At 46.2% G+C, this 27,371-nt stretch overlaps 1 protein-coding gene across 4 annotated transcripts; it reads left to right on the forward strand.

Moving 5' to 3' along the window:
- Positions 1-1,351: 1,351 nt before the first annotated feature.
- On the forward strand, positions 1,352-25,758 carry LOC103646242 (CLIP-associated protein). Of its 4 annotated transcripts, XM_035965231.1 has the most exons (22): positions 1,492-1,955; positions 4,318-4,473; positions 4,563-4,625; positions 4,767-4,822; positions 4,991-5,059; positions 5,191-5,353; positions 10,512-10,673; positions 11,720-11,817; positions 11,976-12,050; positions 12,122-12,190; positions 12,272-12,357; positions 12,432-12,549; positions 14,017-14,115; positions 14,204-14,561; positions 14,997-16,792; positions 16,900-16,998; positions 23,811-23,915; positions 23,990-24,064; positions 24,139-24,207; positions 24,309-24,377; positions 25,048-25,149; positions 25,273-25,758. In XM_035965231.1, exons 5-22 carry the CDS (start codon positions 4,994-4,996, stop codon positions 25,429-25,431), a joined length of 3,768 nt encoding a protein of 1,255 aa, XP_035821124.1. In that variant the 5' UTR covers positions 1,492-1,955; positions 4,318-4,473; positions 4,563-4,625; positions 4,767-4,822; positions 4,991-4,993; the 3' UTR covers positions 25,432-25,758. The 4 variants fall into 4 exon arrangements, 2 of the variants coding, with proteins under 2 accessions (XP_008669191.1, XP_035821124.1); XM_008670969.3 differs by lacking the exon at positions 4,767-4,822 and having other exon boundaries at positions 1,352-1,955; XR_002749936.2 differs by lacking the exon at positions 4,767-4,822 and having other exon boundaries at positions 1,412-1,955; positions 14,992-16,792.
- Positions 25,759-27,371: the final 1,613 nt, after the last annotated feature.

The following is a 27,371-nucleotide window of genomic DNA, read 5'->3' on the forward strand; positions in this document are numbered from 1 at the left end:
TATGTTTTTCCGATGTTGCTTTCGAAGACATTTTACTAAACTCTTTCCCTGAAGTCCTGTATCGGTATGATTTCGAGTGCTCCGTTGATCCATTCAATGTTTTAGCTGTTTCTGCATTTCCTAAATTCTTTTTATGAAAGAAGGCATTTGATTTCTCGCGCTGTGAGCCCACCTAGAGCCTAGAGGCAGGCATGAGCAGCCTGGTCCATATACCAAAAAAAAAAAATGTCTCTCGAGTGCTCACCTATGGATCGATGGCGCGCGACAGCACGAGTGCCCCATACTAGCAAAAAAGGCGGGAGGCGATGAGAGATGAGATGATGGCCGGCTCTCGCCCTCTTTTCTGTCAGGCTCCAGAAGATTATCATTGTTCATGGACAAGGCTAAGCACCCAATAAGCGACGAATGGAAAGCGTTCTCATTCTTCCTTCAAGCCGTCGTAAGCTTTCAGCAAAGGATTTGGATGATGTACTACTAGTAACCCAAGATGTAGTTGTGCTAGTAACCCAAGATTTGTCTGCGTACTGCAGGCACTAGCAGCGCGAAGAAAATACGGCGTACGGGTACGATGGCCGTGCATAATCCGTGAGTTGTGGATGGATTATGATGATCAGTCTGGCGCTAATCGCCGGATCGGTTGAGGCGTAACGTCGCCGCAGTTGGTTGGTGCTGGTGCGAGTGCGCACATCATCCGGCTGGCATGGCTACGCGGAGACAAGTGCAGCAGCGTTCGGACAGTCGGACGGATGCCTACCAGCCGCCGGAACTGAAATTGCCTCGTCTCCCTTGGTCGCCGTATCTGATGGGTACGAGATATCACCATGACGTGGCGTCATGCTCTCATTAGCACACTTCTCTTTCAGATTAATGTAATAAATGGTATACCAGTGCATAGTTCTTCAGATTTCTCAGATACATATTAGGTGTACATCAGTTGTGGCTGAAGTCCAGCTGCCGTAACAATACCACTCAGGCCTGGAAATGGAATGATGCTGCACTCGGAGTCTCGAACGAACCAGCAGCTGCAGGGGACAGGCAGGCCACCCGCATCACGGGTGGTGGAAATGATTTGGAATGGATTGCCATCTCCTCCCACGCCTTCTTTACCTTGCATGACAAGGGTATGGATGGATTATTGTTTGTTTCAAGCCATTCCAATCCAGAAGAGAAACTGGCAGCTCAGACTGTGGAGAAAAGGAAAAACAAACCGTTTAAAATACGTCCAAAATTTCCACGCGCCACCAGCTTTTGGCGCAGTTTCCTTCTGCCCAGCCAGCGGTGTCCACAGTCCACCGTTCCGGTCTCCCGGAGCCACAGTCCAGAATCCAGAGTCCAGTTCATACGGAAGGCTTGTACGCAAAGGCCTCTCGGGTGCAAAGGATACAAAACATCAGGGGGCTAACTGCACAAAATCCACCAAAAGCCCCAGCCCCCAACCACCCTGCATCTGGTGTTCGTCTCGCTGTGTGCGCTCTCTGTCACTCCCCCACGGCCCACCTCACCCCTCCCGCCCCCTCCCTCCTCAGATCCGGCCATCTCCTGCCCGCCTCGCCGCCGGTCCCGCGGCCCGGAACCCTAAAGCTCACCCCCGTGGCGGTGCCCCCGGTCGCGTGGGGAGAATGGAGGCGGCGCTGGAGGCGGCGCGCGCCAAGGACACCAAGGAGCGCCTGGCCGGGGTCGAGCGGCTGCACGAGGCGCTCGACGCCGCGGCGCGCCGCGGGCTGACCGCGGCCGAGGTCACCGCGCTCGTGGACACCTGCATGGATCTGACGCGGGACGCCAACTTCCGCATCGCCCAGGGCGGCCTCCAGGCGCTCTCCGCCGCCGCCGTCGTCGCCGGCGACCACTTCAAGATCCATCTCAACGCCCTCGTCCCGGCCGCCGTCGAACGCCTCGGCGACGGCAAGCAGCCCGTTCGCGACGCCGCGCGGCAGCTCCTCATTACTCTGATGGAGGTGAGCTTCCTTTCGTCGCCGTTCTGAGCGGCCTGTCGTCTCTCCCCCGGAAATGCATGTAGCTGGGGAGCTAGGTTAAGTTATGAATTTGTGCTAAGAGGTCGAGCTGGTACAGGTTGGAGATTTGGGGCTTGTTTTTTTTAGGTAGGTTGGGTGGGGTGGGGCACGGTAGATGTACAAGTTGCATGGTTGTGCTCAAGCGAGAAATCCAAAGGTCTATTCGGCTGACCATGATAGTTTGATAGGCATAACATTTAAATGGATCAACGGGCTATATGTTTGTAGGAATCGTGTGCTCTTGGGCTCGACTATTGTTCCTAAGGTGAACATCCAGTGGCATATCTTTTGTTCTCCTGTGATTTTGGTTATAGCAAACAAAGATAAAATTGGGATTCAAGTAAATTCTTAGCTGCTTCCCTGTATGCAATCTGATATTTGGGCATCTAAAGTTATTGCAGTATAAATTGTATACTATTTTTGTACTATTTTTACCTGTCAATGCTTTATTGCAGTATATTAACTAATATGATACTGTCGGAGAGAAAACTCCAGCCGGGTGGCTTAATGCACCCGCCTAATCCTGTGAACTAGGGGGAGCCTAGGGATTTGCCTGACCAGTTGGATGAACTTGAGAACACCAGGGTTAGAGTGGTTCGGACCGCCGGAGCGTAATACCCTACATCCACTGTGAGTTGTATTGCATGAGGAATGGGAGTCTGCGTGTGTCCAAGGGTCTCCGAGGGAGTCTGTCCTTGTAACGTTATGTGCCCTTCCTTTTATAGCCCAAGGGGGGCACATACAAGAAAGTTGAGCTCCGACAGGCGGGTCCAGGAATATAGTAATAAAAACATACTACATGGAACAATTGATGTCGTCGGCGGACAGAGATCTTCTCTTGGTCACCGTGCAGATTTCTTGACCAACCTTTCCTTCGCCCTGTCTTGTTAGCGTATGGGCGAAGGCTCTGGTATGGGTTGCAACGTAGATTGGCACGCTGACGTGCGTAGGAGTGTGCGTAGTTGCCTGTGATGTCACATCCGACCGGTCACTGTAACTGACAGTCTGACACAATACCCGATCGAACGACGCTTCATGATGGTGTCTCCCACGCGCGTAGCACATCGGCCTCGGTAACGCGCGGAGCTTTGAGCGGGCATTTAATGCGCGCGGCGTTGCCATGCTACAGTGCGCCTCGGTAATGCGCGGGGCGGTTACAGAGACCTGTCACAAGCCTGCCAATGCCCCGCGCTTGGTCAGAGCACGCCTTGGCCGCCTTGCATTTAATGCGGGTTGAGGCCTTGCTTCCATGCGCCCAACTAGGGCTGGAAAAAAGCTCGAGGCTCGCGAGCCGGCTCAAGCTCAAGGCGGCTCGGCTCGGAGCGACTCGCGAGCCTCGTGTTCGAGCTCGCTGGTCCACCGAGCCGAGCCAGCTCGTTTTGGCCCGCGAGCTGTGCCAAATTAATCAAACTATACAATAATGATGGATAATGAATAATTTTACTTATAATGTTGTATGATGATTATATTTTTCACATTTATATACTATTAAATCATTATATAATGTAATATTATTTATTAAGGTCCAGCTCGCGAGCCGAGCCAAGCCTCCTTTCAGCTCGTTGTGTGAACGAGCCGAGCTCGGTCTGTCAACGAGCCGCGCCGAGCCGAGTCGAGCTCGGCTTGGCTCGTTTCCAACCCTACACCCAGCGCCACGTGGTGTCATTGGGCCCTCTGCATGGGTTCGTAGTAGGGCCAGGGGCATGTTCTTCCCTGGGGCATGTTCGGGGTCCAGTTTGTATACGTGGAGGTCTTGGACCTTCTAGGGGGTCCGGATTGCGTACATGGGGGTCTGGGACCCACCCATATGGGGCTCCAGACTCGGTGAAGTCCTTGAGCATATCGCCTCCCTGGACACGTGGTGACACTGAACCTACTCATAAGGCGGGGACATGCGCCGTTCTGGAATCAGAGTGGTTGGCCGAGGCGAGTAGCTTTCGGAGCGTCGCCTAAGACGCCCTCGGGCGGATCGGAAATGCGCTTCTCGCCCAAGGTTGGAGTGGGCGAGTCGGGAGGCCAGCCTCGGGCGAGTCGCGACTGCGTCTCTCCTTCGGGGTTGGCCTCGGGCGAGTCGTGACTTGGGTCGAGCTACTGAGTTCCTTAGCTCACGATTAGAGATAACCGTGTGGGTACTGCATTTTGATACAATAGTAAGGGGTACCCCAGTTCTGTGGTACCGACAAATACTATTCTTAAACCATGTTACATATGTACTTTCGTCCTTTGATTATCAAAGCATTCAAGCCTAGATGTTTGCTTGTTTTAAAGTTATCGTCTTGAAATATTTTGTTTTTGTCCAACTCAGGTTTCTTCACCAACAATCATAGTTGAAAGAGCTGGTAGTTATGCATGGACTCATAAGAGTTGGAGGGTGCGGGAAGAGTTTGTACGTACGGTGGCAACTGCAATTGGGCTATTTGCTTCTACTGAGATTTCCTTGCAACGGGTTTTGCTTTCACCTGTAAGCCAACACTACACTTTCAGATGGTTGTCGTTTATTCTTTTGTTCTCCAAATTTATAAGCCCTAAGATTCTCCATCTCGTGTGCAGGTCCTGCAATTGATGAATGATTCGAACCAAAGTGTCCGAGATGCTGCTATCTATTGTATTGAGGTTGGTTGATTCCATGTTCCATACTGTATAGAACTGCTTCAGCTAACACTTTTCTTTTCTTTTTTCCACGCCCATGATTTTATGCTCTGTTCTTGACCGTATGATCTCTATTTCTGTTGATCTTGTTCAATTTCCCAATAGTCCATCTCACATTTGCAAGCTGGAGAGACTGAATCATTTTCACAGCAACATTCAATGTACCTCCAAGCCCCTTTGCTTCTAGCTGAATTGCTTTAATCCCTTGTACCCAGATTCATCTATTTTGCTTTCATCTAAACTGTTCACACTGATTGGCTGGGACACACACCTGTTATCTAGGCAGCCTAAAGTTTTTCTAGTAAGCTTTCATTTGTTTTTCACTACAGGAGATGTACAAACACATGGGATCACAATTTCATGAAGAGTTGCAGCGCCATAATCTGCCTTCATATATGGTACTTTTATTGCTAAAATTTCCTTTTAATAGCTGGGCTAGCAGTTTCATGCTTTAGATGATTATTATGTCTCTTGTTTTCAAGTCTGCCCATCAACAGGGATTACTTTAATCTGTATTTGGTGCCTGCAGCTAAAAGAAATAAATTCGAGATTGGATAAAATAGAACCAAAGGTTCGATCATCTGATACAGCAATGCAGTATAAGGCTGTAGAGTCTAGATCTGTTAGTGCCAATCCCAAAAGAGGCAGTCCAAGGACAAAAAGCACACCAAGGGAAAGTACACTATATGGAGGTAATGTCTACATTTCATGAATTTGGTATTTTGCACATTAGGGTATGAATTAGGTTTATGGCCCTGTTTGGGACTGCTCCAACTCCAGAAAATTTGGTGGAGCTATTGGAGTAGGTTATTAGGTGCTCCAGAAAATCGTGCGGGTAGAGTTATAAACCTTTAGAAGACATTTATGTAAGTCATTTCGTTCATTATTTAGATTAAAAATATTTTAAAAACTATTTAGATTTAGATTATAAACGAAATGCCAAAAGCCCCAATCCCCAACCTACTGGTGTGTATCACCTAGGAGTATGACAACTAAAAAACATTCCATTTCAGCATGAGCACGCCATCTTTTCATACTTTTTGAACTCATTCGAACTAAAATCCCAGAGATTCCGGTGATAATGAACATTCTAAGCACCACACCACCCTATACATCCCAGGCACTAACGTTTTTTTTTCACAGCTGTGGTAATTTGTTGATTTGTTCCAATAATTGTTCCAGCAAAATCTAGACTCTTAATTTGTAACATAGCATGAGTGTGTGTCAAGGGCGTCCAGTCCTAGGGTAGCTGGCTCCTGGCTACGGAGTTCGTAGCCACGGTCCGTCGTCACCGGCGAGGTTTTACCCCTCAGCTGTCGGCTTTGAGAGACAGACGAAGAGGGTAGGAAATAGGTTTATTGCTTGCCTTCCTCATGCGGCTGATTACATCATATATAAGGCCTCTGGCCCAACCGACTGGAGATAATCTCTCTTTAATTCTGGGGATAATAATCTTATCTTTCCTAACAGCCAACGAGCTAATCTCTCCTTAATTCTAGATAGTAATCCTATCTATCCTAACAGACCGCGCGCTCCTTTTCCCGGCGTACGTCGCAGACACGTCTATGCCTGGCGTAGGTGCGTTCGCACATGACATCTCTCCCCCCTCAAGGTCTAGCTCGTCCTCGAGCTGAAAGTCCGGAAACCGGGAGCGGAAGTCGTCGAGATCTTCACATGTAGCTGACGAGGCCTGCTCGCCGCGCCAGTGCACGAGCACTTGGTGATTTCCTCACGCCAGGCGAGCTCGCTCGACCCGGAGGGGTTCTGGAACCACCGCGCCATGATGGACTGTGGGCTCGCTCGACCCGTATTGTAGATGTACTCGGCCCACGACAGCCAGCGAAGCCACTGTCGGGGACGATCGCCTGTGAAGTAGCGTAGGTACATGACGATGACGTGGTTAGCAGCTTCCGTCTGGCCGTCCGACTGGGGGTGGAAGGCAGAGGACATGTGCAGCTTTGTGCCCATGAGGCGCATGAGCTCGCGCCAGAACGCCGACGTGAACACCGGGTCGCAAGCGGACACGATGGTTTGCAAAATGTCGTAGAGACGAACGATGTCAGTGAAGAAGGATTGCGCCACAGACTTGACTGTGTGTGGGTGTGCCAAGGGGATGAAGTGGCAGTACTTGCTGAAGCGGTCAACGACGGAGAGGATGACCGTCTTACTGTGCACCCGGGGCAACGCCTCCACGAAGTCCAAGCCGATGTGTGCCCAGACGATGGCAGGCACCGGCAACGGTTGCAGTAAGCCGACCGGATGCAGGTGTTCTGAATTGTACCTTTGACAAGTCACGCACGCCCACACGAAGTCATGCACTAGATGGCTAATGTTGGGAAAATGGAAGTCGTGGCGGAGGCGGTGCAGCGTGCGGTGGACGCCCTCGTGTCCGTTGTTGTGGAATGCGGCCAGGATCTCCTACAGGAGTGGTGATGCAGGCGGTATGTACATGCGCCCGTTGTAGGTGACCATGTCGTCTACCACTGCCCATGGCACCGTGCGTGTGCCGGTGTGGACCTTGTCATGGATGGCGACCAGGGCCGCATCAAAGGCCTGGGCAAGCCGTAGGCACGCGATGAAGTTGAAGCGGGGCACCGAGATTGCCAGCAACTCGCCATCGACGGTGTCACGGCTGGAGAGGACATCGACGACGGTGTTTGTTGCGCCCGACCTGTACTCAACCGAAAAATCGAACTCCAAGAGTTTGTCGGTCCAGTGGTGATGGGGTATCGTGGCCAAGCGCTAATCGAGGAGGTACTTGAGGTGGTAGTGGTCTGTCTTGACGACGAAGCGCCGCCCCCATAAATACGACCTCCAATGCCGAACCGTCTGGACGAGGCCGATGAGTTCCCGCTCGTAAGCAGCGAGGGAGCGGTGTCGGGGGGCGATGGGGCGGCTGAAGAAGGCGATCGAGTGGCCATCCTGGACGAGCATGGCGCCGAACCCGTGGGACGACGTGTCGCATTGGACGATGAAGAGCTTGGAAAAGTCCGACATGGCGAGGACGGGGGCCATGGTGACTGCGGTCGTGAGCGCTATGAACGCAGCGACCGCTATGTCGTCCCAGGTGAAGCCGTCCTTCTTGAGGAGGGCGGTCAGCGGCGCGACTACCGTGCCGTAGCTGTGGACGAACTTGCTGTAGTAGCCTGCTTAGCCGAGGAATCCTCGGACTACTCGGGCCGAATGGGGTGCTGACCAGTCATGACGTGGCCGAAGTATGCGACGGAGGGGGCGTCGAAGGCGCACTTGGCGCGCTTGACAAAGAGCTGTTGTCGTCGAAGCTCGGTTTGGACATCTCAGAGATGTCGAAGGTGATCCGTCCAAGTCTTGCTATATATTAAAATGTCGTCAAAAAATACGAGGACGAAACGACGAAGGAAGGGCCGAAGTACGTCATTCATGAGGGCCTGAAATGTTGCTGGAGCGTTGCAGAGCCCGAACGCCATCACCAGGAACTCATATAGGCCGTCGTGGGTGCGGAACACGGTCTTGTGTACATCTTCCAGCTGCATCCGCACATGATGGTACCCGAATCGCAGGTCCAGCTTGGAGAAGAATCGCGCACCGTGGAGTTCGTCGAGAAGCTCGTCGACCACTGGGATGGGGAACATGTCCTTGAAAGTGAGCGCGTTTAGGGCGCGGTAGTCGACGCAGAAGCGCCACGACCCGTCGGGTTTCTTGACGAGGAGGACCGACGACGAAACCGGAGAGTCGCTGCGATGGATAATGCCCTGCTCGATAATGGCGGCGCACTGCCGCTCGAGTTCATCCTTGTGGGCCTTCGGGTATCGGTACGGGCGAACGGCCACCGGCTGCGCACCTGTCTTGAGGGTGTTGCGGTTGCGGTGGTCGTGCACACGCTAGGGGGCATCTCGGAGGGTGCGGCGAAGATGTCCCCAAAGGAGTCCAGGAGCTCGTCTAGGAAAGGCTCTCCCGCCATCGTGGTGCCTAGGGCCGGCGCGTTGGCGGACGCTACACCCGACCAGCAGATGGTGCGCCCCTGGTGCTGGAACGTCATCCGGCGCCGAGCGAGGTCCCAAGCAATGGGCCCAAGGTGTCGAGCCACAGGGTGTCGAGGACCACATCATATCCCACCAACGGCATGCCGAAGAGGTCGGCGGGGAAGGCGGCGCCGTCGATGGTCAGTGGCGCGCTGTCGATGGTCATTGACACGCTCGCCGTTGGCGACCATCGCCGTGATGCGTGGACGCTGCTGGAGAGGAAGGCCTGAGCGCCAGGCAGCCGCTCCTCTTGCTCTGCCTGGGTGAGGCACTTAATCTGGCGGCCCTCGACGGAGATCGTCGCAGGTGAGGTCGCTCTGGGACCCGACGCCGCCGGGAGAGGCCGCTTTAGGACCCGACGACGCCGGGAGAGGCCGTGGCGGGGCTCGTGGCGCTGGGGCGGAGTACTGCTCGCACAGCTCAAACTATCGGGCCAGACTCATGGCGGTGACTAGAGACTGCGGGTTTTGGATGCGGCCGTCGATGCTGAGCGGTGGCTGGAGACCACCGATGAAGAGTTGGACCCGCTGCGACTCCTCGAGCGGACCGTCACGAGGAAGGAGCGCCTGGAACCGATCTTGATATTTGGCTACCATGCTTATACGCTGGCACACAGCCAGTTTGGCCAGCGAAGCAGAGCGCATCAGTGGTCCATAGCGCAGGTTCAACAGCTCCTTGAATCGACGCCATGACGGGGTGCCTTTGTCCGTCTGTATCTGGACGTACCACATCCGCGCGCCGTCCTCCAAGTTGTAGGAGGCCATCCAGATCTTCTCCTCCTCCATGATTCGCTGCTGAGGGAAGTACGATTCGCATCGATTGATGAAGATCAACGGATCGATTTTTCCGTCGTACCTGGGAAAATCCATCTTCTGGAACCGTGGGGGTCAACCATGGTGGTGCTGCTCGTAGTGGTCCCCGACGGGAGGTCGCTCATGGTGGCCCGGCCCGTAGTGGTCCCCGGGGGCGCCCGAGGAGGAGGACTTGTCCTTCTGGAGTTGTACCATGGTCGCCTGGAGGGACGTCACAGTTGTAGTCAAGTTCTCGATCATCTTGGCAAGATCGGCGGTGGTCAGGTCAGCTATGGCTGAAGTGACCAACACAGCGGCCGACGGTGGCGTCTTTGGAGGGCTGGGTGGTGGCGTGGAAATAGCTGGCTGGTGCGACGCGGCAGAGGATGACGAGGAACGCCTGGAGGCTGATACCAGGTTGTCAAGGTCGTCCGGTCTTAGGGTAGATGGCCCCTGGCTACGGAGTTCGTAGCCACGGTTCGTCGTTGCCGGCGAGGTTTTACCCCTCAGCCGTTGGCTTTGAGAGACAAAGGAAGAGGGTAGGAAATAGGTTTATTGCTTGCCTTCCTCATGCGGCTGATTACAGCATATATAAGGTCTCTGGCCTAACCGACTGGAGATAATCTTTCCTTAATTCCAGGGATATTAATCCTATCTTTCCTAACAGCCAACGAGCTAATCTCTCCTTAATTCTAGATAGTAATCCTATGTATTCTAACAGCCCGCACGCCTAACAGCCAGCGCTCGTCCCACGCTCCTCTGCCCGGCGTATGTCGCGGCCGCGTCTGCGCCTGGCGTAGGTGCGTCCGCACATGACAGTGTGACTCCTTTAGTTGGGTTGTTTTACCTGAAACTTTTTGGGGGCATGCGTCCTGTCAGGCTGTCACAAGATGTTTGGTATCTTCTGAGAAATTAGTTTATCTATTGATACTAGATATGTTACCATCTGCATCTCAAGTTATGGTTGGTCATTTGTATTCTGGTAGTTAACCTTAACCCCCTACTACACATACAAGTATACACCGTTTCTGATGTGCAATTTATTGTGTCATTTGCAGGTGACACCGATGTTACAGAAAACCCTGTGGAACCAGTAAAAGTTCATTCTGAGAAAGAATTACTTCGGGAATTTGAGAAGATCGCAGCTACCCTTTCTCCAGAAAAGGATTGGTCTTTACGTATTGCTGCCTTGCAAAGGATTGAAGCCCTGGTTTATGGAGGTTGATTTTCTGCCGCCATATTGTTATTCCTAATAATGACTAGGCCATAAGTAGCTACAGAGAATTATTATGGTATGTCTTGGCTGCAAAAGTCTAGAAAACATCAGTGTTCTTAGGGCGCCGCCTAGGCGCCCGGGCAAAACTGGTCGCCTTGCTCGCCATACCCGCCTAGGCGGTTGTCTGGTCCACTTGCTCGCCTAGGCGCCTTAAGAACACTGGAAAACATTTATATGGCCAGAAAAATAAGCCTTGTTGCTAGGTAGGCTAGAGCAAAAAAATGCAGAGTTGTTTTCCTTAATATCTTTTCAACTGCATGCGTTCCTTGATTTATTTAAGCTTCTGGAATGAGCACCAAGGGATAAACAAATAGGAATTCCATATTAAGAACCATGTGATAGCCTTAATGCACTAAATATCCATATTTTGTAGTAAAAATTGCTGAATAAAAGATCTGTTCATACTTCAGAGCGGAACTTGCAGTTTTGAGGATTTAACGTTCACTTTAAAGGGGATGTAATCAGAGTCGAAGCTTAGGGGGTGTTTGGCAGAGCTCCCACAGCTCTGCTCTCAACTGAATCACTTCTAGAAAGCCAAACGGCTAGAAACCGAGTTGCTCCATGGTGAGAGTGAAGTGAATCTAGTCTTCATTTTGTACTAGAGAGTGGGAGCCAAAAAACCTTGCTTCCCGCTGCTCCCAACCTGCTCCCCACATTCCAACCCCTCAGGAATCACTTCACGCACAATTTGCCAAACGGTTTTCGTCAAATAGATTCACTTCTACTTGAGAATCATTTGGAATCACTCTATTAGAGAATTAGCTTTCGGAGCTAGAGAATCATGGAGCGGAGCTCTGCCAAACGAGGCCTTAATATTCTGTTTGATTCAAAATCAGGAAAAGCATTTTTCATACAATTACGATATGTGAATTTCTCACTCTGATTCTCTGAATCTGTATCATTGGGAGCTATGCTCTATCAACTGTCAGTGCTAGTATGGCATTGCATGCCTCAAAAAAGTAAGTTTTACTATGTTCGGACTTTTGTCAGGTGCCATTGATTATCCATCATTTCTTATGCTCTTGAAGCAACTGGTTCCTCCATTGTCTAATCAGCTGTGTGATCGACGTTCTAGTATTGTCAAACAGGTATTATCAGTTACCATTTATCCATCTTTCTTTTTGTGAAGATTATTTTTACTGAAAAACCTGTTACTTCGCCTTTTTTTATTCCCCAAGATGAATTGCATACCTGGCATGCTGGATTTTTTTCAAGATGAAAAATTTCTCTTATGTTTTATACCCAGGCATGCCACCTACTTAATATACTATCCAAAGAACTGCTCGGTGATTTTGAGCCATGTGCTGAACTATTCATCCCGGTAATTTAATGAGCAATTTTCTATCTTCCTATACACATTTTGAAACAAACCTAAGATGTGTGGATTTTCAGATGCTTTTTAAGCTTGTTGTCATAACCGTGCTTGTGATCGCTGAATCTGCAGATACATGCATAAAAACTGTAAGTCATTTACTCATTTATATTTTTGTACTTGATGATGCCATTTATTTCACCTCTTTGCTAACTTGGAATATTTTGCAGATTCTGCGGAATTGCAAGGTTGCTAGGATTCTTCCTCGCATAGTTGACACAGCAAAGAATGACCGGAGTGCAATCCTCCGTGCAAGGTAAATGTGTTTGACTGTTTTCACATTGTCCATTGGTTTCTTGCCAGTTTTTAAGTTTACTTGTACTATTCCAGGTGCTGTGAGTATGCACTTCTGATACTGGAGTATTGGGCTGATGCCTCAGAAATACAACGTTCAGCTGATTTATATGAGGATATGATAAAATGCTGTGTCGCAGATGCGATGAGCGAGGTATGATCAATTTTCTATACTTTGTCGCATATCATGGCATGTTCATTTTTGCACTGAAATGGAGCCATTTGTCCAAAATTGAATTACTCTTTACTCCCATACCTCTGTATTTTCTTTTTCTATTGTGTCATGATTTGCACTCGTTCTTACAAATACACAACAACAACAACAACAACAATAAAGCCTTTTGGTCCGACACAAGTTGGGGTAGCCTATACCCTGGAGTTAAACATCCAACAGAACCCACAAGCCAAGGTTCAAGCATATGGATAGTTGTTTTCCATGCACTCTGATTCAAGGCTGAATCTTTGGGTATATTCCATCCTTTCAAGTCGTCTTTTACTGCCTCTTCCCATGTCAATTTTGGTTTTCCTCTTCCTCTCTTCCCATTGCTATAGTGTCTTAGGATCCCACTACTTACTGGTGCCTCTAGAGGTTTTCGTTCAACATGTCCAAACCATCTTAACCGATATTGGATAAGCTTTTCTTCCATTGGTGCTATTTGTAGCCTATCACATATATCATTATTCCGAACTCAATCCCTTCTTGTACGTCCACAAATCCAACACGACATACACATTTGCGCAACATTTATCTGCTAAACATGTCATCTTTTTGTAGGCCAACATTCTGCACCATACAACATAGCAAGTCTAACCGCCGTCTTATAAAACTTGCCTTTTAGCTTCTGAGGTACCCTCTTGTCATATATAATGCCAGATGTTTGACGCCATTTCATCCACCCTGCTTTGATTCTATCGCTAACGTCTTCATCAATATCCCCATCTCTGTAGCATTGATCCTAAATACCTAAAGATGTCTTTTCTGGGCACTACTTGACCTTCCAAACTAACATCTTCCTCATGTGTAGTAGTGCCGAAATCACATCTCGTATAGTTCTATTGAGTCTAAAACCTTTAGATTCTAGAGTCTCCCGCCACAATTCTAATTTCCTACTTACTCCTGCTGCCCGACATTCATCAACTAGCACTACATCATTCACAAAAAACATACACCAAGGGATATTCTTTTGTATGTCCCTTGTGACCTTTGTATGTCCCTTGTGACCTTATCCATCACCAAGGAAAAAGGTAAGGGTTCAAAGCTGATCTTTGATATAGTCATATTCTAATCGGGAAGTCATCGGTGATTGATACCATGTAGGAGAATAGAATTTGTGGATGATGTATTGCATTGAGCTTCATGTACTGATTATATAGGGTACATAGGACTAACCCCCACATGGGTAGACAATGTGGTACTATTTATATTTAACAGTTTATGGTTAATAAATGTGGTTATACTCTTTGATAGTTTGATTAATGAAGATCTAATTTGCTCAACACAAAAAATATGATGTTCTTTTTTCTACTGGTACTGTGAGAAAGTTCACATTTATTGTGATCATTGATTTAGTTCATACATTTTAAGATTATTTTGTGTTTCATTGTATTTCCTCAACTCTAGGTTAGGGCAACTGCAAGAACTTGCTATAGAATGTTTGCAAAGACATGGCCTGAGCGTTCACGCCGTCTTTTTATGTTATTTGATCCTGCGATACAGAGGGTATGCCACTCTATGCTCTTCCCTCTCTTAAGTTCCTATTTCCAGATAGACAAACACTTGCATTCTTTAATTGGAGAAAAAAATGCAGATAATAAACGATGAAGATGGTGGTGTGCATAAAAGATATGCTTCTCCCTCATTGCGTGATAGGGTTGTGCAACCTTCACGTGCTTCCTCTCATTCAAGTGGTACATATGTACCTGGATATGGCACTTCAGCTATTGTTGCAATGGACAAGAGTGCAGCTATTTCTTCAGATTCATCTTTTCCATCAACCAATCTTCGGTTATCACAGTCAAAGACGATTGGCAGAAGTTCTGAGAGAAGCCTGGAGAGCGTGCTTAGCTCCAGTAAAGAAAAAGTTTCTGCCATTGAAAGTTTGCTGAAAGGTGTCAGCATGTCAGGGCAAAATTTCTCTGCTGCACGCTCAACAAGTTTGGATCTTGGTATTCTTTAAACTACTTAGTTGTAATTTTTGCTTAAGAAATTCAGTTACTCTTTCTTGCTGTAACCCCCTCCTGTATTTTCAGTTTGTACATGGGTTATCTAAAGGGTTTTACGAAACCAAGACAGTGAAGACATAAAATGATTACACTACTCTGTTTTAATGTTTGAGTTAGTAAAAAATGATTAATGAGAACATTATTACTTGTAAATGTGTAGGGAGAAGACGTGATGAATAAGTGCAAATAGGAAAAGAATAAATTCATTCACTCTGACACTTTATATTATATGCAACAAAATGAGAATTACATGCATTTTAAAAAATGAAGAGAAAACGGGGGCATTATTAATTTATTATGCATCAGGGAACACATTCTATTTTTTTCACTGATACTATAAAAGTTTTAATTTCTTATTTGCTTTTAATCCTAGTGCAGGAGTTGATCCTCCATCATCTCGTGATCCTCCTGTGCTGCTTGCAGCACCAGCATCAAATGTTCTATCATTGCAGAACTCAGCACTGTTGGACTCATCCCTTCCTACCATCCCACCTAGTTCGCGAAATGGAGGTTCCCGCTTATTGGAAACGATGACAACACACTTGCCCACCAAAGAAAGATCAAGGTCACCATACTTGAGTAATATGTCATCTGAGTCCATGTCTGGCTTATCACTGCCTTACTCAAGAAGATCTTCGGAGAGGCTTCAAGAAGGAGGCCGCATGGATGAGAGCTATGATATCCGTTCAACTAGGCGAATGCCTCAAATGCACTTCGACAGAAACTATGTTGATATGCCTTACAGGGATGCCAGCCACAGAGATTCACATAACAACAATGTCCCAAATTTTCAGAGACCTCTTCTAAGGAAACAAGTAATGTCAAGGGCTTCTGCAAGTGGCAGACACAGCTTTGATGATAGTCATGTACCATCAGGTGACGTGCCTAGCTATACAGATTCTCTGGCTTCTCTAAATGATGCACTTTCTGAGGGTCTCAGCCCTAGTTCTGACTGGGTAGCAAGAGTTTCAGCTTTCGAGTTTATTAGAAATTTATTGAAACAAGGCCAGAAAGGCATTCAAGAAATTACTCAGAATTTTGAGAAGGTTATGAAGCTGTTTTTCCGTCATTTGGATGATCCTCACCATAAGGTTGCACAGGCAGCTTTCTCTACACTTGCAGAGATTATCCCAGCTTCCAAGAAGCCATTTGAAAGTTATGTAGAGCGAATTCTACCTTATGTATTTTCACGGCTTATTGATCCAAAAGAGTTGGTGAAAAAACCATGCTCCATAACATTGGAGGTTGTTGGTCGAACATATGCTATTGATATGTTACTACCTGCACTAGTACGCTCATTAGATGAACAGAGATCTCCAAAGGCAAAATTGGCCGTTCTTGAGTTTGCAAATAAATCATTCAGCAAGTACACTGTGGACTCTGATGGTTATAGTAACAGTGGCTTCCTTAAACTATGGCTTTCAAAATTGGCACCTTTGGTAAATGAAAAGAATGCAAAATTAAAGGAGGCATCTATTTCTGGTATCATATCCGTTTATTCTCATTTTGATTCAACAGCAGTGCTAAATTTTATTCTCAGTTTGTCAGTTGAAGATCAAAACCTCTTGAGGAGAGCTCTGAAGATCAAAACCCCTCGTATCGAGGTTGATCTGGTGAACTACTTGCAGAGCAAGAAAGAACGTCCACGCCCCAAATCTTATGACCAGGTGGATTTTGGAACTTCGGAGGATGGCTATGCACTGACATCCAAGAAGAGCTATCCATTTGGACGGTTTTCTTCTAGTTCCCTTGATGCTGAAGGGGGAAAGATGATCAGTTCGATGCACGAACCAGTGCTGCATAATGTTTCTATAGGTCGAACAACTTCTGATATGAGCATGGATCATGCTATTCAAAGTTTGGAGTCATCTACAGGAGCTGAAGTTCATTTAACTAGGAGTAGGGAACCAAAGAATAACATTAACTCAGTTGTGGAAGCTGCTCGCTCTTGGACAAACTACACTGAAAAAACTGATGCCTCTTTAGATGGTGAAACTGCTACCAGTACTCCTCGGTTAGATGTCAGCCGGTTTGTAACTTCTGATGGGCATAATACTGTTGGCTCAACCACTGAAGAAAGTGTTCAAGAGGGTGATATGATTGTGAATCTTAGTTCTATAAAGACCAGCCTTCAAATGGACAACGGTCTGAGCGTACCACAACTTCTCTATCAGGTATCAATTGAAAATTTTCACTGACAGTTCACCCTGACCTGTGACTGTTTCCCTTCTGGCCTAGAATTCATGTTTATTATTATAACTTATGGGTCTCAACTTTATAGATAAGCAATGACACTGAAGTTTCAAGCTCAGAAAAGCGGGAAGCACTACAACAATTGGTCGATGCTTCCCTCGATAACAACAGCTCCATTTGGGCAAAGGTTTGCTACCTGATGATTATTTTACTAAATGGTTCTTATGTTAACCACACTTATTTTTCCTTCTCGGTTTTTGAGTTTGTTCTCCTGGACCATCTTCTGTTTTAATTCCATGATGGAACATTTTAATCTTCTTTATGAGAACAGTAGGGGAGATCCTTCTAAATATGATTTGATCTATAAATCTTCTCTACAGTTTGCATGTGGCTTATATATCTAAAAACTATGTTGTAAACTTAATTTTCCTTCTGGGGAAAATGTTGTGACGTAAAAGTTGTTTGGGTTAGGTGAACATATTCCATTGACATTCATACTAACCTTGGATATATGTTCACGCCCACACACAACTTATTAGTAGTTTAATACTCCAGTCGCTTGTTTGTTACTCCATCCATTCTAAATTATAAGACATTTTGGCTTTTCTAGGTATATATCTTTAACTATGTACTTGAATATACACTATATCTGGTCTGGGTTAGATATTCAGGTGCATCCAAATGCTGCTGCTATGTTTACAATCTCGTTGGTGACTTCGGTTGGGAATGGGGAAAGTACTCATTTCTGGACGGACAAATGTCTGCACGGGGCTCCGTGGACCAATTGGCTCCAGATCTCTCCCTGCTCATCCCAAAGAGGGTTTTCAAAGAAAGGACAGTCAAGGATGCCTTGCTAAATAGGCAGTGGATCAAGGATATTAGGGGTGGTCTACATGTGCAAGCCTTGATTGAGTTTCTCTGGCTCTGGGATGTTTTGCTTGGCATTCAACTCATGCCCGGGGTGCCAGACCACCATCTCTAGACACCAGCACCCTCAGGAATTTACTCCTCCAAATCAGCATACAAAAGGTTTTTTGAAGGTTCTGTTGGATTTGAACCTTGCCAAAGAATATGGAAATGTTGGGCACCACCAAGGTGTAAATTCTTTATCTGGCTTGCTACTCATAATAGGTGCTGGACGGCTGATCGTCTGGCACGACGAGGGCTTGACCATCCTGAGAGTTGTCCTCTTTGTGACCAGGAGGAGGAGATGATGCAACACCGCTTTTAGTGTCTTGTGTATTTACTAGACAAATCTGGTGGCATGTCTTTTCCCCAATGGGCTGGCAAGTCTTGACTCCTCAACCTCATGATCATGTTTTCCAGGACTGGTGGAGGAATGCAGAGCAGCAGGTGGACAAAAGTCAGCGCAAAGGCTTCAATTCAGCTGTCATCTTAGTCGCTTGGTGGCTGTGGAAACATCGGAACGTTTGTGTCTTCGAGGGGCAGTCTTCGTGTGCCCAAGCCCAACAGCTATTTCGGACCTCTCTTCTTCTTAATATAATGATGCGCAGCTCTCCTGCGCATTCTAGAAAAAAAATCTGTGCATGTAGAAAAGTTAAAACGTCTTATAATTTGGAATGGAGGGAGCAATAGAGTTTGTTCTGTTGTCGGAGACCAATATCTATTTTCCTCAAACAGAAACAAAGAAACCACCATATAGCTTGAGGCATGTCCTGGTTCTTTTGTACTCCCTCCGTCCCAAAATATTAGTCCTTTGAGCTTTTTATTTTTATGTCTATGTTCAAATGGATGTTAATGAATCTAGATACATATGTAAAACAAATACATTAATGTATGAATCAACAAAAAAGGTAAAACGAATTTTATTTTGGGACGGAGGGAGTATCTAGCAACAAGTTCAACACTGCCTAAGGCCCTAAGATATGGCATGCAGTTTAATTAGTTTGCATTGCTGAGTGTTAACTGGAATGCCTTGTTTAGGGAGGTTGGGAGAAAAGGAAGAAAAAGTCATATGGATACAAAGGAACTGTTTTGTTGCCCATCTGGAAAGTCATTCCTACTTGAATTGGTGTGGGATGGGGCTCCCAGTTCTTTGGATATTACTTTCATTAAACCTTAAACGTGAAAAGGGATTTATGTGGACTTCACTTACATGCTAGTATTCCAGAAGGCCCCATTATTTGCACTCCTATCTTTCTGTTATAGGCTTATAGCATCTGATGGTTGAAAGTTGAAACTCCACTCAGTGGTTCATGAGGTTCTTGTTGCTGCAGTCTCCATCTCAGCAGCTTGTCCCATTGCTGTGGAACTAGAACTTCACTGAACCTTGCTCACTTTTGGACCTCGTTGGAGGTTGGCAGTCCCCTGCTAGTTTTTTTTTTCTTGAAAAGCACAGGAGAACTGCGCCCCATTATATTAAGCAGAGAGAGGATAGCAAGGGTCTAGAGAAGACCCCGGGTACAAGGCACTCCTTACGGAGACCAGAAACAGGCATACACAAAAATGTCCATAAAAGACATCAAAAAATAAAAAACCCCAACCACTGTCCCTAAACATTACCACTAGGAGCAGCCAAAAAGAATAAACCGTTGGCTCTTGCAACTTGCCATTTCTCCCTTTCCTCATTAGCAGACTCCAGGAGAAGAGTGAGATTAGGAGAAACTCCTTTGAACATCACTTCGTTCCTATGCTTCCAGATCATCCATGCTCCCAGGATAATGAGAGAGTCCAATCCTTTCCTCACTACAATAGCTGAAACTCTTTCCCACCATTGCAGAAAATTAGTGTCACCATGCTGAGGCGCTAAGCTGTGAAGGCCAAACTTTCTTAAAATGGTGTGCCGGAAGACTCTAGAGAAAACACAGGAGACCAGCAGATGATTGATGGTCTCAGGTTCTTGGTCACAAAGAGGGCATCTAGCTGGATGACTCATGCCTCTATTTGCAAGTCTGTCAGCAGTCCAACACCTGTCCACCAGCCACAAAAAGAACCTACATTTAGGAGGGGCCCAGGATTGTCCAGACCTTTTTATAGTGTTCAAAGGAGCATGATCCAACATAGAAGCCATAATAAGCAGCACTTGCAGAGTAATGGCCATCAGGAGCAGTAGAAAAGATGTGCTTGTCCTCAATGTTAGGCTGCAGCACCATACCAGCAAGATAATTGCACAGGAATAAATAATCTATCAGAGCTCCCAAGGTCAAAGCGCCCCTAATATCCGCAATCCATCTTCTGTTCATCAAGGCTTCCTGCACAGAGTGGTGTTTGACGCCCCCCCCACAAATATCACTACAATCTTAGAGACCACTGCTGAGGAAAGGGAGAAATGGATGGTTGCAGGAGCTAAGGGTCTTTCCTTTTTAGCTGCTCCCAATACCAATGTCTAAGATAAGTTGTATCTTTTAACTGTGTATGGATATGGACTGTTTCATTTATGCTTGTTTCTGGCCTCCATAAGGAGGTCATGTATTCGGGTCCTTTCTGACCCTTTTTTCTTCCTACCTGATAAAATGAGGCGCAGTTCTCCTGCGTTTTTCGAGAAAAAAAGGCTTCCTGCACAGTTCTTTTGGCAGCTATTCTTTTTGGAATTGTACTTAATAGTCTTGGAGCTATATCAGCAATCCTCCTTCCATTAATCCATTTATCAGTCCAGAATAAAGTATTGGCACCATTGCCAATCTCTGATAAGATCATAAGAACAGCAGAAAAGAAGGATCTGACTTTACTTGGGACCCGCATAGGGAGATCTGTTCAAGGCTGAGTGGGGTCTGTTGTACCCTTGCAGTCCCCTGCTAGTTCCCATTGGACCTTACCATATGTGGCATGGCCTAGTCCGGCGATGTCGTAGCTACGACACCAAGGTCCCAAGGGTACAAGAGAGAATTGCTAGGGGACTAGGAAGCGAGTCATGACACCGTAGAGTAGATTGTTGTATGTAGATGATAGAAATGTCGTAGCTAAGATATCGGTGTACCAAGAGTACTAGAGAAAGAATTGCTAGGGGAGCAGAGAGCGAGTCCTGGCATCGTAGAGTATGTCTGGTCATGATATCAAGATCCTAATACACATGTATTTTTATAGAGGTTCGGGCCACAATGTGCGTAATATCCTATGCTCTCTTGTTGATCATATATTGTTATATGTAGATGATGCACAAGGTTAAACGTTCCAACCCAATGAGCAACAACACCTCCTAGTTCATGAGTGTGGTGAGACAAGCTAGATGAACTCTAACCGTTGCTGCCTTGACCGTGTTGAATTGAACTTTCTTGGCTTAGGGTTTGGTGGAGCTTGAAGTGATTTCTCTTGGTGTGTTCGTTGTCCCCTGAATGTTGCTCTACCACTCCCTTTATAGTTCAAAGGAGTGGTAGTATTACATGTATGTATATGCTATTTGTGGATCCTATTTGTCATTGGGCCAACTGTCTTCATCCTTTCTTGGTCTTGTTATCATGTGGCATGTGCCTGACATAGGCCGGAGTAATCACAGATGTGAAGGTCCCAGTCTACCTAGATTGTGGATGGCGAATTAATGGTACCCAGTACGATTTCTCATATCCTTTATTACAAGATAGAACCACTGCGCTGCCTAATTACAACTATAAGGATTTCCCATCTGTTGCAGGCAGCATTGGGCATCGCCTGACCAGATATGGTCATAAATGCAAGGATAAGCTTGCACAACGACATTAGGTACACCTACCCCTGCATGCGTGTCAAGGTGGAGGCGTGCCCATAATGTCGTATATCACATTTAATATGGTATGTGTCCCGTTGTAGTTATCCCTTTTCAAGGTGACTACCATACTAGCTATAAGGGTAGGCATGATGTCGGGTACCGTAATTAGGGGTACCCCCAACACTCCTAAACACGGCTGGTAAGCACCATCAGCACAAACTGCAGAGACTGATGGGCACGGTTCAGGTCAAGACCTCGCCTACCAAGAGACGCAATCTCGTCTCGTCTCGCCCGACCCCGGCCTCTGGCGAGAACAGTAGTCCCGAGCGAATTCACGCCTCGCCCGAGGGTCTCCTCAGGCAGTGAGCGCACCCTCGGCTCGCCCGAGGCCCAGCTCGGGCAGGCTTCGTCGAGAAGCAACCTTGGCCAAACCGCCTCACCAACCGACCGTATCGCAGGCGCATTCAATGCGAGGATCGCCTGGCACCTTATCCTGACACGCGCGCCTCAGTCGGCCAGGTCGAAGTGACCGCAGTCACTTCGCCCTTTCACTGACCGATCTGACAGGAAAACAGCGCCGCTCAACCCGCTCCGACTGCTGTGCCAGCCACCCGGGCAAGGCTGACAACAGCAAGTTCAGCCTCGGGCGCAACAGGAAGCTCCGCCTCGCCCGACCTTAGGCCTCGGCCTCGGGAGGTCTCCGCCTCGCCCGACCCCAAGACTCAGCCTCGGCCTCAGGAGGAATCGCGTCCTCGCCCGACCCCGACCTCGGCCTCAGGAGAAGTCTCCGCCTAGCCCGACCTTGGGCTCGGACCGACCGCGCCACAGGGGATACATCATTACCCTACCCCTAGCTAACTCAGGCTACGAGGGAACAAGACCGACGTCCCATCTGGCTCGTCCCGGTAACAGGTAATGATGGCTCCCCGCGTGCGTCCGTGACGACGGTGGTTCTCAGCCCCCTACGAAAGCAAGGAGACGTCAGCAGGATCCCAGCAGCACCGCCGCGTTTTCCCCTTGTGTTCCATCTCGTGCCAACCCATCTGGGCAGGGGCACGCAGCGACAAATTTACTGGTTGGCTCACGGACCCCCCGAGTCCAAAACACCGACACATGATAACCAACATCTACAGATACTGGGACCTAGGCCAACTGGCCTAAGGCTTTGGTTGCTAATATAGTCCTTTGTACTTTATTACATTTTCTGGAACACCATGCATGCGCTCGTGTGACTACATGGCTTGTACTCGCGCTGTGTAGCGGTCTCAAGTGCTATGTCGCCTAAGTTGTGTATCAGTATGCTAAGTTAGGACTATATTGTCGCCCATGGCACATTTAATGTGTTGTACCTGAGACTTATCTGTTAAGCTATAGCTAATGGATAGTCTTTAGGGCCTTAGATGCGGGGTTCATGTCCTGGGGTTGTACCGCCCCTGGTGGGTCCACCACATCACTCTGCCTCGAGACAAGATCAGTCTTAGCTATTCTGAGTCCTTGACTCCTTCGAGTGATCTTCAAGCCTCGATGGGCATAGGATCGAGAACTTTATGGCCTCAAGCAGCCACCCATAGCATGTGTTTTTTGGGAGGTATTGCACCGAGCACCTTTCGTACTACTAGCTGCGAGGGGCCTAGGGGTTTATATCGTCATGTGCCTTGGGGCGCAAGGGGCCCAGCGGTTTATATCGTCAAGTGCCCCAGGGGCAAGGGGCCCTGGGGGTTACACCGTTAAGTGCATCAGAGCACGAGAGGCTCGAGAGGCTTAAACCGCCAGGTGCCCTAGAACATGAGGGGCCTCAGGGGCTTATACCGTCAAGTGGCCTAAGAGGCCCTAGGAGCTTACACCGTCAGGTGCTTCGGGGCGCGAGTGGTCACGAGACACGAGGGGCCTTAGGAACTTATGTTTGCGTGTCGCGGGATGTGGTCATGAAGACCTAGTTTAGAGGATACTCCCGTATAAACCAACCCAGAGTCAGCCCTCCCTGGCCCGGGCCAAAGGAGGTCCCTAGGCCATGAGACCCATGAGTAGTAACCCCTTTATGGTGGGTCTTGAAGTCAGCCTCCTGCTTTGGGATCTTTGAGTGCATCTTGATAGCAACAGGTAGTATAGCCTTCCCCGAGCGCTGACTGACGACTACTGATAGTTTGGACCTATAGAAACTAAAGTGCCTCATCTTGAAAGAATTTTGCTCCCTCCCTCTCATATTATGTTTTTTCCTTTTTCTTTTGGTCTAGTGAGCTTTCTGTTTTATGATGACTACTGGAGGTGCAAATCATGTAGATTAATTACAAAGTAATCTAGATGTGGATTTCAATCATTATTTGCTTTCTGATGCTGGCCTTTCAATCTTGCAACAGTACTTCAATCAAATCTTAAAGGTTGTGCTTGAAGTATTAGATGACTCTGATTCATCCATGAGGGAGCTTGCTTTATCTTTGATTACTGAGATGCTCAACTACCAGGTCTGAGTTTTCCCCTTTTTTGAACATCAACATTGATCTACTCCCTTTTTACATTAGAAATACATTTCCCCCAGAAAGATGCAATTGAAGACTCTATGGAGATTGTTTTTGAAAAACTCCTGCATGTGACCAAAGATGCTGTGGCCAAGGTTACCTTCCTTATTTTACCCATTCTAATTCGCAGACTTGATTGTTTGTGTTAAAATTCTTTGTTTCTGTGCAGATTTCAAATGAGGCAAACCAATGCTTAAATGTTCTATTGGCAAAATACAACCCTTTCACATGTCTTGCTGTATGTAGAAAGTTTTGTTCTTATGTATTATTGATGCTTCGCTTTCTACTTATTACAGTTTACTATACTTCGATTTTAAGGTCTTTTTTTTTGTAATGCAGATTACTGTACCTTTATTGGTCAGTGATGATGAGAAGATGCTTGTTGTGTGTATCAACTGCTTGACAAAGGTATCTCATATTTGCAGTTGGTATTGCTGTCTGATCATTTCCCACTAATTTGAATGGCATAACATAGACTTTATAGTGATTTAACAAAGTGCCGATGTCTGTTACAGCTTTGATTTAGTGCAGAGAGCATCATGTGATTGTGTATCAGTCTTGATTCTAAATTTGAGGTCGTAATATTGCTTCCTTTTAAATGGATTTGACAGTCCTACTGGATGTTGTTGCTTCGCCAAAAACCATTATTGCACTTATTTCATTTTAGATACCCTAGTTGCTTATGCACAACCACTATTGATGCTAATCAATCTGAACTTTTGTGATATTTAACTCTTCTTTTGTAATTTCTGAGTGCGGCATTCAAGAGTGTCATGTGTACTCGCTGGAGGAAAATGAACTAATAGTATGAGAAAATCATGTTAGTTTAAATGGATTTTGTCCTTACGATTGTGGCGTGTCTGTAGTCAAGGATGTTTGGGAGTAGGCCAGTCAGCCTCTCGTAACGAAATGAAATGACATGCAGCCCTCCACTGTTTGAGAGAGAGAAAAGGAAATACCTAGGAGTATGAAAAAAATAGTTTTTTTTCAAAATTTGCTTAAAATTCCATTAGTGTTTCGGATTGCTTTGGCTTGTACAAACATTGCTGACTGTTGTTTTCTCGTGACAATTGTGCAGCTTGTTGGACGCCTTTCTCAAGAGGAATTGATTGTTCAATTGCCTACATTTCTGCCAGCATTATTTGATGCTTTTAACAACCAAAGTCCAGATGTCCGAAAGGTCAGTACCATCATATTTTCCTTGCTTTGCATTATTCTGTAGGTACCGACCTTTTCTTATATCTTGAAATTTCATAATACATTGCTCTAATGACTTATCCTTGTCAAATTTTTTTTACTCTAGACTGTTGTGTTCTGTCTGGTGGATATCTACATCATGCTTGGGAAAGCATTTGCTCCATACTTGGAAGGGCTTAGCAGCACGCAGCTCCGCCTAGTAACCATCTACGCTAACCGGATTTCACAGGCGAGGTCCGGCAAGCCAATCGATTCTAACCAATGAGGTTGTAACATTGTTATTATTTGTGGTCTATATGAGCATTTCTCCGGTAGGGTGGTTTTCTTGTCATTTGTTTGTGTATGTGTATAGTATAAACAAGCGCCTCCCATCTGTTAAGAGCTCCTGGTTTTTGCCCTGTGTGATTATGCATTCCCTCTTTACGCCTTTTCCTCTCTTTTCCCCCTTTGGTAGCTTGTGGAGAGTGCTAATGAGTGTGGCTTCATTTGTACTACTTGGTACATACTCTGTACAAAGAAAGGAAAGTGTAGTTTCGTGGAGAACAGTTATGCAAGTGATTTTTTTGACGCCATTTTCCTTGGCGGGATGACAGTTTGCCGGCCTGTTTGTGGTGAAATATGGCAAAACTGTTATGTATTCTCTTCTTCAGCTCGATCACTTCTCTTCGTATTACGTCTGTTAGAAGAGTGAAAGTAGACGAAAGAGTGAATTGCTCTGTGGGTCCTTCAATTTTTTTCTACTAGTCACCTAGATTTAGGAATCCTTTCTTTTCTCTGGAACCATGAACTTTGTCTACGTCCTAGCCATCGTCCAAAGCAAGACATGTACTCGGAGTTTCTGCTGCCTTCGTGGCATCTGACGTGGGAGGACATGGCATCAATGTGGCGTGCAATGACGTAATGGCTCGAGCAGAGCACGGCGAATAGCCCAGGCCAGGCGATCGACATGTTGCACAGCTTCGCGGCCTCTGCTCCCTGACCGACGCCTGCTCGTAGGAGCTCCGCACGGACCTCGTTTGCTATGTTAGGTCATCTCCAGGCCGTCTAAAGTACTGTTTTATACGGTAGGTTACACTGTTTATATAGTAAAGTTTAAAATAAGGAGCGAAATAAGGAGTCTATTGGGGATACATTGATGCATTGACAATAATTTTTGGTAACTTATATCATTAGCAATAGTAAATTCATCTTCTTTCGCTAAGGTGTTTTGCCCTGTTTGTTTGTGCTTCTAGACAACTTAACTTGAAAAGTGAGAAGCTCAAACAAACATCTAGTTTTTTTAGCTTTCGGAAAGCCAGAAGCTTAGAAAAATTTGAATTTATATGTGCAGCTGAAAAGACTGGTTTTATGAACTTTTTGTAGCTTTAAAGTTTAGGAAGCTAATAACATTATTGAAAAGTTGTTATTGGCTTCTCAGAATCAAAAGCCCAACAACTTAAAAACAAGCTCCAAAAGTTGTAGCTCAAACAAACATTAGTATCCTTATTCTCATTTGTTTGCAACAAAATACTTCAAATTGTTGTTTTATTTTAAGCTGTTTGTTGTGAATTAGAATGTGTGTGTGTATATATATATATATATATATATATATATATATATATATATATATATATATATATATATATATATATATATATATATATATATAAGCATGTAGTTACATATAAAATGTGTTGTCCCAAAAATTTTATGTGTCATCTATAGACTGTAGGGGTGGTAATGGTGGTAATAGGCTCTAAATTTTACAAAAAAAATTAAAAACCGAATCAGATTAGGATCAAACTCTATTGCTATTTATTTTAGAACTAAAACTAATTAAGAGCCTTAACTTATTGTGAAAAAATATTTAAATCATAATTCATTACCAATCATTTGTCGTTGTCATAGCATGGTGCAAAACTGCAAATCCAAACATCTTTCAGCGAACCATGCCCTCCATGAAAAACGAATATAACCGAGGTTTACGGGCTGTAGTGTGCACATCGATTCGTGGATCCTGCATGTTAATGTTACTCTATTTTAGTTTCTAAATTGTCAAATACGAAAAATAAAATTTTATTTTAGTTTTCGTATTTATCGATTTAGGGACAACTAAAATAAAATGAAAGGACTAAAAATTACTCCCTATGTTCCAATTTAAAATTTGTTTTAGCATTTTATTAGACTCATACAATAATTAATGCATGTATTTTTGTATATGTGTCT

The sequence above is a fragment of the Zea mays genome, chromosome 2 (genome assembly GCF_902167145.1).
Source record: "Zea mays cultivar B73 chromosome 2, Zm-B73-REFERENCE-NAM-5.0, whole genome shotgun sequence".
NCBI lineage: Eukaryota > Viridiplantae > Streptophyta > Magnoliopsida > Poales > Poaceae > Zea > Zea mays.

What these genes read in the sequence shown, in the direction of transcription:
- LOC103646242 (XM_008670969.3), top strand. Translation starts at nt 1,620, where the DNA reads ATGGAGGCGGCGCTGGAGGCGGCGCGCGCCAAGGACACCAAGGAGCGC. An exon ending in GTTCTAGTATTGTCAAACAG is followed by an intron (nt 11,818 to 11,975) that starts GTATTATCAGTT and finishes TTTTATACCCAG; the next exon opens with GCATGCCACCTACTTAATAT. An exon ending in CTCAACAAGTTTGGATCTTG is followed by an intron (nt 14,562 to 14,996) that starts GTATTCTTTAAA and finishes ATCCTAGTGCAG; the next exon opens with GAGTTGATCCTCCATCATCT.